General features: G+C 44.1%; 1 protein-coding gene across 1 annotated transcript; it reads left to right on the top strand.

Moving 5' to 3' along the window:
* On the top strand, positions 1-5,737 carry METTL7A (methyltransferase like 7A; the record flags this gene model as incomplete). Its single annotated transcript, XM_006757085.2, has 2 exons — positions 1-420; positions 4,969-5,737. Coding segments are annotated over 2 exons (657 nt in total), but the record flags the coding sequence as incomplete, so codon positions are not given.
* Positions 5,738-13,626: the final 7,889 nt, after the last annotated feature.

Genomic DNA, 13,626 nt, shown 5'->3' with positions numbered 1-13,626 from the left:
TGGAACAGGATATGCAAAAAGTGCTTCTTCCCGTTCTTCTTGGTGAGGCTCACCGCAACGTACAACAAGCAGATGGCGAGCCGGAAGCGGGAGCTCTTCGGCAGCCTGCGGGAGCACGCGAGCCCCTCGGGGGAGCTCTGCCTGCTGGAGCTGGGCTGTGGCACCGGGGCCAACTTCCAGTTCTATCCGCCCGGATGCAGGGTGACCTGTGTTGACCCCAACCCCAACTTTGAGAAGTTCTTGATCAAGAGCATCGCTGAGAACCGACACGTGCAGTTTGAGCGCTTCGTGGTGGCGGCCGGGGAGAACATGCACCCGGTGGCCGATGGCTCCATGGACGTGGTGGTGTGCACCCTGGTCCTGTGCTCCGTGGAGAACCAGGAGCGCATCCTCCAGGAGGTGCGCCGAGTGCTGAGGCCGGTGAGTGTCAGCGTGTGAGGAGGGCTGGTTAGCAGCAGCCACATCACCAAGAGCGGGCCTGTCACTTTCAGCTGAATCAAACGTTCTAAAGAGAAGACACTATTGATTTTTTTAAAAAAAATCATAGAATGGGGAAGAAGCTATAAAGGGAAAGACTGGTAAACCTGAATACACAAAATTTTTAAACTGCAAGGAGGAATGAAGGGTCCCGGGTTCGATTCAGGTCAAGGGCACATGCCTGGGTTGCGGCTCTATCCCCTGGAGGGGGCGTGTAGGAGGCAGCCAATCAATGACTCTCTCATCATTGATGTTTCTATCTCTCTCTCCCTCTCCCTTCCTCTCTGAAACCAATAAAAACATTTTTTTTTAAAAAAAAGAAGTTAAACTGCAGGGGGGGAAAGTACTACAAACAAGAACAAACTTAGAAAAAATATTTGCCAGCAACGATAGACAAAGGGTTAACTTTCTTCCTATTAAATGACATTACTAGTCAAAGGTCAGTAGGATTTTTTACAATATGTTTTTACTGATCTCAGAGTGAGGAAGGGAGAGGAGAGAGAGAAATATCAGTGAGAGAGAAACATTGATTGGATGCCTCCTGCACACCCCCTTCTTGGGACTGAGCCCGCAACTTGGGCACGTACCCTGACGGGGAATCGAACCAGTGACCTTCTGGTGCAGGGGCTGATGCTCAACCAACTGAGCCACACCTGCCAGGTGGTAGGATTTTTTAAAATTATTAAGAAAAACACACGGGAAAAAATAAGCAAAGAGCAGGAACAGAAATATAACTAAAAACAGCCAATAAATGATTAATATGCTCAACGTAACAATTAAAGAACAAATTAGAGCAAGATACCATTTTTATCTATTATGCTGTCAGAGACTTTTAAGGTCTGTATGGTGTTGGGGTGAATTTGGGAGATTGGACACCCCATGCACATGGGAGAAAGTGCTCTCCTTAGAGGGCGATTTGATAATATCAAAGTATTTTTTTTACCTAAGTTTATTGGAGTGACATTGATCAATAAAATGATACAGGTTTCAGGTGTACAGTTCTGTAACACATCATGCATATTGCACTGTATGCTTACCGCCCAAAGTCACATCTCCTTCCATCACCATACCTTTGACCCTCTTTACCCTTACTACCTCCCACCCCTTTCCTCTCTGGAAACTACCATACTGTTGTCTGTGTCTATGAGCTGTTGTTTCTTTGCTCATTGTTGTCATATATATATTTTTTTTAATTTTTTTATTTTTTAAAGAGCTCTTAGGTTGCTTCCACTGTGAATAATGCTGCAATGAACATAGGCATACATATATCTTTACAAACAAATGTTTTCAAAATTTTCTGGTAGATACCGAAAAGATGAGTGGCTGGGTCATATGGGAACTCTATTCCTAATTTTTTGAGGATTCTCCATACTGCTGTCCATAGTGTCGGTACCATGTTTATGTCCGTTTTATATCCCACATATGAGTGAAATCACAGAGTTCTCGACTTTTTCTGTCTGACTTATTTCACTTAGCATGATAGTCTCAAGACCCATCCATGTTGTTGCAAACAACAGTATTTCATATTTTCTTATGGCCGAGTAGTATTCCATTGTACAATACCATGTTTATGTTCCCACCAGCAGTGAAAGAGGATTCCTTTTTCTCTACAACTTCTCTAATAGTAGAAGAAAATATATTAAACTAAAGGACTTTGATCTTAGAGAGGATTCTATGAGCTTGACCTCAAAGGCAAGGGAAGCAAAAGTAAAGATATCAAAATGTAACGTGAACTTGCTATTTTACCCAGTATGAATTTACCCTATAGATATGCTGCACAAATGTGCAAATACTCCTCCATTATAGTTTTTGTAATGGCACAAATTGGAAATAACCTAGGAGTCCTAAAAGCCAACAAGGAGGACTTATCATGTGGACATGAACAAGTTCCCAAGAGATAATGTTCAAGGAAAAAAATCGAAGTGTAGAATATGATGTAGAGTATAAACCTACATCAAAGTGTGTGAGGAGGGAAAGAATATACCTAAATATATATATACACTGAGTGGACAGATTATTACGACCACCCATCAGTACAATGAAGTGAATTAGGTATGCAAATAATAATAATAATAATAATAAAACCTTGAGAGTATTTGCTTAAGAAGTTTTCAATATTCAGTATTTTTGGAAGTGTCAATGAAGTACTGATGGGGTGGTCATAATAATCTGGCCACTCAATGTATATGTTAATGGGAATGACAGACAAAAAAATATTAGCAGTGGTACCTCTTGGGAATGGGATGGAGGTGAGGAAGAATTTCTTTTCATTTTACACCTTTCTGCATAGATTGAAATTCTTAATACCTGTATGTAATTTCCACATTTACCTTTATTAATTTTTTAAAAGCTAGGTTAAAATAGTTTTACTCTAAATATAGTTGAACACAAAGTATGGATATTTTAACATTTAATTTACTTTTCTAGCAGAAAAGGGTGTCTGTAATCCCCCATTTTATTTTCTAACTAAAGGCCCAGTGCACGAAATTCAGGCACTGGTAGGGTCCCTAACAGCTGCCAGCTGCCGCCTGGGGCCTCCCTCCCTTCCCCCGGCCAGCTCCGCCCCCTGGTTGAACTCTCCCCCAGACAACTCCTGGTGGAGGGCACAATTTGCATACTACGCTTTTATTATATAGGATAGAGGAAGAAAAGGACTTGGAGATAAGTATTTAGAGGCAAAATGTAATTTTGTCTTTGGCCCAAGGATAGGCTGACATCAAAGTAATAAATGAAAAAGGTCTGATTCTTATATTCAAGAGCTGGGTTGTGTCCTAAGCCTGCACACTCACTAGGCACGGTTAGTAGAAGTTTTGCTCACAGAGTTACTAATCTCACAACACCCCTGCAAAGCAAGTAATGATCATCTCCGTTTCCCTGTACCGACAGTGCTCTCAAGGAGGTCATATTCTTGGTAGACCCCTTAGCTGCTGGGAAGCACCGCTCTTTGCTGATTATAACCAGGAGCTTTATCACAGTCTCACTTAATGCTCACAACAGCCCTTTAAAGTAAGTATTGTCTTTTTTCTCCCCGCCCCCACCCACATTTTTTAAAACATATCTTTATTGATTTCAGAGAGGAAGGGAGAGGGAGAGAGAGATAGAAACATCAATGATGAGAGAGAATCATTGACTGGCTGCCTCCTGCACACCCCCTACTGGGGATCGAGCCGGCAACCCAGGCATGTGCCCTGACCGGGAATCGAACCATGATCTCGTGGTTCACAGGTCGACACTCAACCACTGAGCCACACCAGCTGGGCGTAGGTATTGTCTTCATGTTGGGTTGAGGAAACAGACTCAAAGAGGTTAAGACACTTGCCCAAAGTTACAAAGCTAGTAGGACTGACTTCACTTAATGCAAATATTGTTATGGCTGCACAAAATGCTTGTCACTGGACTTTTCATTTTTCTGACTTCAGCATTCCTATCACTTTTGCTGACTGTTCTTCCTCCACCCATCCCTGAATACTGATGTTTCTTTTTCGGTTCTCATTTCACTTATATATCCCCCTGGGCTATATTACTCACCCCAAAATTTTTCAATTACTACCCATACACAGATGGTTTCCAAATCAAAATATCTAGCCCAGATCTCCCTTCTAACCGTAAACCTGCATAGGCAGCTGCCCTCTTGGCAGTCGCTGTGTTATCCAGGGAGCAATATCAACCTCCCAGACCCGAGTCACCTCCTCTCTCTCCTGTCCAATTCTATGGCATTTTTTAAAATCAGGAAATAGCAAGTTTCCCATTCATGAACACAGATCTTAGACTTACCCAGGGAATTTGGGGGAACTCCATCTCTCAGCTGTCTGCCTGGGATAGCCAAGATTAGGGTAGCTGGAGGAGGTTAGGAAGAGTGGGGCAGCCACCACGGGTTTTGGAAGTACTTGCTAGGTCCCTTTCCTCCTGCTCACCTCAGAGATGGTAGAGCACTTCTGAAGACCTCCTAATAATGTGTAGCCTCTATTGCAGGGGTCCTCAAACTTTTTAAACAGGGGGCCAGTTCACTGTCCCTCAGACTGTTGGAGGGCTGGACTATAGTTTAAAAAAAAAAACTATGAACAAATTTCTATGCACACCGCACATATCTTATTTTGAAGTAAAAAATCAAAACAGGAACAAATACAACATTTGTATTTGCATGTGGCCCGCAGGCCGTAGTTTGAGGACCCCTGATCTATTGGGTCTATACTTGACCTATGTTTATAGGACTGTCCTAGATGAAAGCAGCACTTGCAGATTCCTGCCTGACAGTACTTTACACAGAGCATCCACTGTTGAGTAAAATACCTACTGACAAAATGTCACCATGAATTCATTAACACCTTTAGCTGATTCGGTATTTTAATTAATCATGCTTACTTTCTTGTGACAATGGTACAAAAATATAAGACATGGTTAGTCTCAGGCAGGGCGTGGTGTGGATTCAGACTCCCGCAGGTTTGCAAAGCAGAGACAGAACACTAAAATGGGTTTTCTTTTCTTTTTCAGGGAGGGGCTTTTTATTTCCTGGAGCATGTAGCAGCTGAGCATTCAACCTGGAATTACTTCTGGCAGCAGGTCCTGGATCCTGTCTGGTACCTGCTGTTTGATGGGTGCAACCTGACCAGAGAGAGCTGGAAGGCGGTGGAGCGGGCCGGCTTCTCCAAGCTACAGCTGCAGCGCATACAGGCCCCACTGTCTGTGGCGCTGGTGCGCCCTCACATCTATGGATGTGCTGTGAAATAGCGCCAGCAGGGAGTTGAGAGCTGAATGAATGGCTCAGATAACCCAAGGCTTCCGTTTTACACTTAAATACTGATTGGGAAAAGAGAAACCCTTTTTTAGGTAAAGCTGAATTTCATCCTAAAAAGTTTACCTTATACCCTTTTTAGCCATTTTCTATTGTCTCCCAAAGAATCAGTCCATGTTAGGTTGCATCGCTGTTTTCTAGTTTTGTTTAGGCCGCACTTGGATTGAGTTGACTTCTATGTTGTTTTCTTGTATAACACCGTCATTTGTAAATATGTATTTCTATGAGCACTTTCTTTAAGTGCTGTTTGTTCTCCCATCATTGTATTCCCAATGCCAGGAATATAATAAGTGCTTAAGAGATATCTGTTGAATAAATTAGCTAAACAAAACAAAACAAATACAAAATAGCTTTGCACTCTCCTTTAAAGGGAAACAATGAGCCCAGCCAATGAGACTCAGTGATTGAGTGTTGACCTATGAACTAGGAGGTCACGGTTAGATCCCGGTCAGGACACATGCCCAGGTTATGGGCTTGGCCCCCTGTGGAGGGCATACAGGAGGCATGATTCTCTCTCATCATTGATGTTTTTGTCTCTCCCTCCCTATCCCTTCTTCTCTAAAGTCAATAGAAATATATTTTTAAATAGATTTTAAAAAACAATGAGGAAACAATAGCTTTCATAATTAAAGTCTACCATTATCCACAAACCTTAGTTTATTCAGTAACTTCAACTATCTTATTTGTTACCCAACAGATTTGGATTTCACCCCCTCTTTGATTTGAGAGCTTGGTGAGCTAAGTAGTTAAATCACTCAAAAGAAAACTTTGAGAAAGGAGAAATGAAATATCTTAATGACTCGCATACTGAATAAAGAAAGACTAGTTGAAAATTACACTTGACACTTTAGTATTTTCATGAAACTGTCTGAGGCAGTTAAGGGTCTTGGGTTCCTTTTCCTTATTATCTAGCATATACTTTCCTGAATGCAGTCAATTGCAAGCAAGGACAAGGCCCACTGTTACTAGGAAAACCTTGTATAATTAGGTCCACTTCGTAAGAGCCCCTAAAAAGCAGACAACTTGTGAGTGTATAAGAAGTGGGCAAGGATTTATTTGTTGGATTATTCTGATCAAATTTCCACCCATCCCAAGGTGATTTCTTTGTTCCTGGCAACCACCAAAACCTCTGAAAATCATCACAAGTGCTGGGCTGATCAGTCAGAGGGTTTAAGAGCAGAATCTTCAGAAACAGTTTGCATGTATTTTAATAAATTTAGTATATTTTCTGAGATGATTTTGCAAAAGGCCTATTTTAAATAGCAAGTCAATAAATTCAGATGCATTTTAGGAATGGAAATAAAATTAATAGTTTATATGCTAACTCGCTTGTTTTCATTTTTCTTAATGTCTCTGGGAGGGCTTTCCTTCCTCGTGGAAAGTTAAGCTATTTAAACATACAGGTTTTTCTTTCTTCAGCCAGGTAACTGCGCTAGTAAACACAGCTAGCAGAGTTTAGAAAGAGCAATTTTGGAAGGATCCGAATGTGTTTTGAAAAATTCAAGTCCAAAGACCCGACTTGTGAAATCCAGAGAGCAGAAAGAAAGGAGGCTCATTATTCTCGGTGGAACATGAAACAGTGACTGTTGCAGTGAGGTCTGGACACTCACCTAAGGCCTCCTGAGCAGTGGAACAGAATCTCCTCCCACTACAGTCTCCCCAAAGCAGGAACCTCCTTACTCTACCCAATCACTACTGGTTAGGTCAGTAGTGGGTGAGAACTGTGAAAAGCCACAGGTTGACATAGTGAAATGTTACTGGCATGTTGGAAGATAAATAACAGCAAAGTACAAAATACTAGGTACATTCTTACCAATTCCTTCTTACTTAAGTGATTTGGCAAATATTATCCTCACTTTTTCTTTTTTAATCCTCACCTGAGGATATGTTTTTCATTGATTTGAGAGTAAGAAAGAGGGAGAGCAAGAGAAAAACATCAATCAGTTGCCTCACGCACCCCCACCAGGGATTGAACCTGCAACCCGGGCCTGTGCACTGGCCAAGAATAGAACCTGGGACTCTTCAGTATATGGGATGGCATTCTAACCATTGAACAACACCAGCCAGGCCTATCCTCACTTTCTATAGACAACACTAAGGTGCAGAGAAATAAATAAATGAAGTTTCTTACATTCCACAAGTTAAAGAGCAAGTCTTATAAGCCCTGATTCCCAAAACCACAAAACCTGTCTTGACTACAGCTGCCATATTACTTTATCATTGCTTTCCTCCTCAGGCCCAGAATGACACATATTTATGATCATTCCAACAGCCTGAGGACTGAGACTCAATAGGCTCTTATTGACAACTAGAGGCCCTTATTGACAATTTGTGCACTCGGGGAGGGTCCCTCAGCCCAGCCTATGACCTCTTGCAGTCTGGAACCCCTTGGAGGATGTCCACCTCTGGCTTAGGCCTGCTCCAGGGGGAATGGGCCCAAACTGGCAGTCAGACATCGCTCTGGCAGCCCGGCAGCCCTCGGGGGATGTCCACTTGCCAGCAGGAAGCAGGCCTAAGCTGCAGGAGGACATGGGTGGAAGCCAGCTGGTTTGCCCTGAAGGATGTCCTGGATCAGGGTGGGGGTCCCGCTTGGGTGCCTGGCCAGCCTGGGTGAGGGGCTGAGGGCCGTTTTCAGGCTGGCCAAGCCCCCCCCAGCGATGGAAGCTTCCAGACTCTCCTTTTCTTCTTTTTCTATTCTGGGATTTATTTACCTTCTATAATTGAAACTTTGTAGCCTTGAGAGGAGCTCAGAGCTGGCCAGGGCAGGTGGGAGGGAAGCTTGGCTTCCTCCATCACTGGGGCAACCAAGCCTCCTGCTTGCACCAGCTCCATGGCTGCCGGCCACCATCTTGGTTGTGTTAATTTGCATATAGTTGCTCTGATTGACTGGTGGGCATGGCTTAAGGTGCAGTGAAGGCATGGTCAATTTGCATGTTTGTCTTTTATTAGTGTAGATACTGGGTCAGCCCTTTTCTGAACCAATAATGTTTAGATGGGATGGATTATGCTGATTGGCTCAAGTGTAGGTCCCTGTGTTCCATCCCTGGGGTTGAGCACACCCAGATCATGTGGACTGAGACAAGGAGACTTGTGGATTATCCAGATGAAAACACCCTGTGACTGGAGTAAGGGGGAATGGATGCTGGGAAGGCACACCACAAATGCCCAGGATAAGCTCATTGCTGCATTTTAATTTTTTTTTAAGAGAGAGTGGACGGGAGAGGAAGAGAGAGAGAGAGAGAGAGAGAGAGAGAGAGAGAGAGAGAGAGATGAGAGGGACACATCAATTGGTTGCCTCCCACACAGGCCTGATCAGGGCCATGTGCAGGAGGCAGGGCCATGTGTAACCTGCAACCCAGGTATGTACTCTTCCCCCCCCCTCCCCCGCCCCCCAGGGATGTACTATTGACTGGGAACTGAATCTGGGACCCTCTGGTGCTCAGGCAGATGCTCTAACCATTGAGCACACTAGCCAGGGCTCATTGCTGCATTTTGATCAGACCCTCTGTCTGCTTTCCTGCGGTAGATCACACAGTACTATGCTTACAACACTGGCTTTACAGTGGGATAATTGCATACAATGAGAAAAATAAAAGTCAAAATGACATTGGCTTTGGCATCAAAGTGACCTAGGTCAAGTCCTGGCTGTGTCATCATTGACTGTGTGACCTTGAGCAAGTTACTTCCCTTGTCTCACTTTCCTCACCTGTTAATGGGGATAATATCGACCTACAGAGTTAATGTGAGGAGGTAATGAAGTGAAGCACTTGGTGCTTAATAAATGTTGAACTTCATTCAACAAATGTGAGTGCCTACTGGGTACTCTGCTCTTGGTGCTTGGCTTAGAGTCCTGAATAAGCTAGCCCTGGTCCCTCCCTCCGGAAGCATACAGTTGTGGTGATGCTATCTATGAGGGAGAAGCTTGGGAAGAGAACAGAATACGGTCTATCCAGGAGGAAGAGGCTCAGAGGCGTCCTTGAGGAAATGGCATCTGAGCTGAATTCCAGAAGATGAGTAAGCAGTATTGCAGCCTGCCCTGGCCAATGTGCCTCAGTTGGTGGGGATCAGCCTGTGCACTGAGGGGTTGCTGACTCAATTCCTGGTCAGGACACAGGCCCAGTGGGGGGATGGAGGTGCTGACTGATGTATTGCTCTCACATTGATGCTCTCTCTCTCTTCCTTCCTCTCTCTAACAAATAAAAATCTTTAAGAAAAAAAAAGAGCATTTCAGTCTAATGTAACAGCTTGTGCCACCAACTAATGAAGAGAGGAAACACAGTATGTTTGTTAGGGGTAGGAATATTAATCGTGCTCTGTTAACCATGATTGTTAGCTATGGTTTTCCTATCTAATAATAGACAAACATGGCAATTGACCGTACCTTCGCTATGCCTCCCATGAGCTAATTGGCATGATATGCAAATTAACTGCCAACAAATATGGCAGCTAATTTACATACTGCAGGCGGGGCCGGCAGCATGTGACACTGCCTGCAGGACCCGGGACCTGGACCCCTGACCCGGCAAGGCGGGGCCGGTAGCGCCCGACACTGCCCGGGGGATCCGGGCCTTGGATCCATGACCTGGTGAGGGAGCAAAGCAGCGGAGAAGGGAGAGAGCCCAGGTGGCAGAGAAGGGAGGCTAAGCAGCGAAGGGAGGGAGTGAGGCAGCAGAGAAGGGAGCAAAGCCTGCCTCGGTGGGCTTCACTCCCTTCTCTGCTTCGCTGTGGTCTCAGGAAGCCCTATTCTTGCAGGAATCTTCCTGCAACGGGCCTCTAGTAAGAAATATTAATGATGCTCTGTTAACCATGATGGTCCTGTTCTGATTAGAGAAAGCATATTCTAACCTGGCTGAGTTGTACACCCTGGGACATGGGAGTTAACCTGGGAATGTGGTCCATTCTCCTTATCCAAGAACTGCCTATTATCAGGGAAAGATGAACAACTTGTGTTGCCAAAACAACAGAGTCCCAGAGGCGCCAATCCTTTGTAACATTCCGTCCCACCCCCCTGCTCCCCACTCCCCAGTCTACATGGCTTGTAACCTGTAACCATTATGCCCATTCTTATTCCTTTTGCCCACTTCCCCATGTAATCTTTGCCCTTCTATCCAATATAAGCATCTGGCTATGGGGGAGGGGAGATTGAGCAGATTTTCGTGGGTAACATGCTGCTCTCCCAGACTGCCGGCAGTATTGGAATAAACACTCATATATGGTTCAACCCTGTCTCTGCTTAATTGGCTCAAGTAGTGACAGGCAGCCTGGACCCATTGTTTGTCCAGTTTCATGTTCAAGGAACTGAAAGAAAGCAGGCACAGCTGGGCCCCAAAGCCTGAAAGGCGGGTTTTGGCATGGCCACTATTTCCATCAGCTTCTTGTTAATTTTGTTGAGAACCTGGGCCCATGAGCCCAGCACTTATTTTAATGGCTAACGAAAAAAGAACATTCAAAATTTCTTTTATTTACATTATAAAACATTCTGTTCCTAAGTGTTCTGTTTCTTCTGAATTCCTACCTATTTTATACTTGAATAGAAACTGAATCATTGCACAGTAGTTCTTTCTGTACTCTTGACCTTAAATAAGCCTTTCCCTTTAGTGTTGCTTCAGAAAACACAGAACTTCACATAAATTTAATTCTTGCTTATCTGTAAGACAGCTGAGAGTATAATGAATCTTGACAGACTAATATCAACAAAAGCAAAAAAGAAACCTCTTCAGTATTACTTTATCTCAATATGTAAATCCTAAAGCATTCAAGCTACTTTAGACAATAACCGGAATTCCCTGAACCGTGAAAACATCAGAGAATCGAGGTGGGGGGAGGTCACGTTAACTGAGGACAAAAGAAATGAATGTAGAGCCCGGCCAGCATGGCTCAGTGGCTGAACATCAACCTATGAACCAGGAGGTCACAGCTTGATTCCCAGTCAGGGCACATGCCTGGGTTGTGGGCTTGATCCCCAATGTGGGCGTGCAGGAGACAGCCAATCGCTGAGTCTCTCTCATCGTTGATGTTTCTATCTCTCTCTCTCCCTCTCCCTTTCTCTCTGAAATCAATAAAAAAAAAATTTAAAGAAAGAAATGAATATAGACTAGCCAATGCTCCCAATTTCTAGATAAATTTTTAAAAACAGTAATTTGCCAATCGAGCAAGGCATTATTTTGTTTCTAAAGGAAACTACTTGGGAACCTGAAGAGAATTTCATGGGAACAAGGAAAATTACCATTCTCAATTTATCATTCCTAAAAAGTAAAAATCTCTTATGTCCAATACGCTTAATTCAGACTGAGTCTTTCTCAATCTTTAAACTGTATCTGACACTGAACGGTATCAGAGGAATGACAGCGTGAGAGCGTAGCTTGTTCTCTCCCTCTGAAACTTCCACAAGTTAACCAACCATAATTCAACAAAGAAATCTCTGCTCAACACAGATGCATGCCTGAAAGACCTGGTAGGGGTGAGGTGGGGGATGAGGGTGCGGGGTTTCAGCCTACAACAACATGTTATGTCAGGTTATAAAAAGTGTTCAAAGAATGATGGAGCCATATCAATAGGACATAAGAGCCAGCTTGAAGGGACTCATACTAGCCAAACCTAGGACCATTAGACCATCAAAATCAATAATTATAGAAATGGATAACCTACCGAATTAAATAGAAATGCATGAGTCCAAACGGATACAAATAAATAGGAAATAAAAGAAAGCAATTCCTTATAGTAGAATGCCAACTAAAAAATACAAAAGAAATTATGGCTTTAAAAAAATGACCATTTATTAATTGATTCAGGCAAGAATCATCAATGTATGCTGAAATTAATGGGTAAAAGTGTGATAAATAACAGGATATTTGTACAATATTAAAATATCTCATCACAAAAGACGGTAACTATAAAGGGGGAAATAATAACCTTACTAAAAACTTGCACACCCCACCTTAATCCAGTGACAATGCAGTGGTGTGCTACTGCTACTCACCCCAACTCAAGAGAGGCGCACCCCTTCCCAATGTTGTGTTCAGTGATGACATGACCGTGATGGGGGTATTTGCACCGAAATCCGCAAGTGTTACAAATCCAGGCTTTTTACCCCTGAGAACCAACTGTTAGTTATTTATAAGCATAATAACTGCATCAAAGTTACTTCCCCCAAGCAAGCTGACTTTATTCGTGATAGCACAGACTACGGACACAGCCTCTCTTTTGTGGTATTCTGCCCGAAATGTATACCCTCATTCTAAGGATGAGAAAGCATCAGAAAGAATCTAAATTGAAAAACCTTCTACAAAGTAACCGACGAAAGGAAGAAATCACATCTAGAGAAAAATGACCAAACAAATGCGACTAAATGTTAGCCATGGAGAACCTGGGTGCGGGGCATACAATTCTTGGTACTGTTCTGGGAACTTCCCTGTAAGTCTGACTTAAAAGAAAAAAATTAAAGTTATAAGGAAAAAACCGCCAATGCTACCTGGTCCTCTGCCCTCATCCTGCGACCCCGGACATCTAAGGGCATCACAGACCTGTTATTGCTCAATCTCGGGTGGCTGAACGCCCCTTGTCCCTCTAAGAAGTTGGGGGACGCCGACCACTCGGGGTCGTGTAGCTAGTTAGCAGGCCAGAGTGTTGTTCATTATGGTCGAGGCGGTGAGGCCTCAAGGTGTCCAAGGGCGCGGTCCCAACAGAAGCGAAGCAGCGTCCACCAGCCACAGGGGGCTGCCCCTCTGGCGAGCACATATTCCTAAAAGACAAGAACCTTAGCCCTCAGATGGCTGACCCCATCCCTCCCCACAAACCCAGTGCTGTCCTCTGTGCCCACTTTCCTCTTTATCTTGGGCCTTGGAGCCGGGTACCAGCACTCACAGCCACAGAGCGAAGTGGGGAGTTCCCTTGTGAAGACAGAATCAAGTAATGGCATCTCCAAAAGCCTTAATGTCCCCTTAATGCTGCCTTTGAAAGCCTAATGCTTGTGGTCCGGGTGCTGCTGCTGCTTCCCAGGGTGGCTGTGAAAACTCTGGCCAATACCAGCTCGCCACTCCCCCTGGGAGGAGGGTGCTGATCGGCTGGTGGGCTTTCCCATTATCTATCAATTAGCTGGAAGCTGAGCGAAGTGTGTTCAGCCTTACAACGCTGTTCTGATCTACTGCTCTCTGCTCGGGGGACACCAGGACACAGCAGGTGGTGGGCTACGCCAAAGGTACCGTGCGTCTCCACTTCCCCGTTGCATTTGCTAATGGAAGCTGACTCATAGGATGAAGCCATCCGATTTGACGTTTTGAGATGAAGGTAGCAAGTTGCAGGGATAACAGGCTGAGGTGCTGTTAAGCCATGTTGACAGTGACTATAGCTGCTCTTCC

The sequence above is a fragment of the Myotis davidii genome, unplaced genomic scaffold (assembly GCF_000327345.1).
Source record: "Myotis davidii unplaced genomic scaffold, ASM32734v1 scaffold233, whole genome shotgun sequence".
NCBI lineage: Eukaryota > Metazoa > Chordata > Mammalia > Chiroptera > Vespertilionidae > Myotis > Myotis davidii.
The sequence above is the reverse complement of the archived record's forward strand: the minus strand, read 5'-3'. Positions and strand labels throughout refer to the sequence as shown.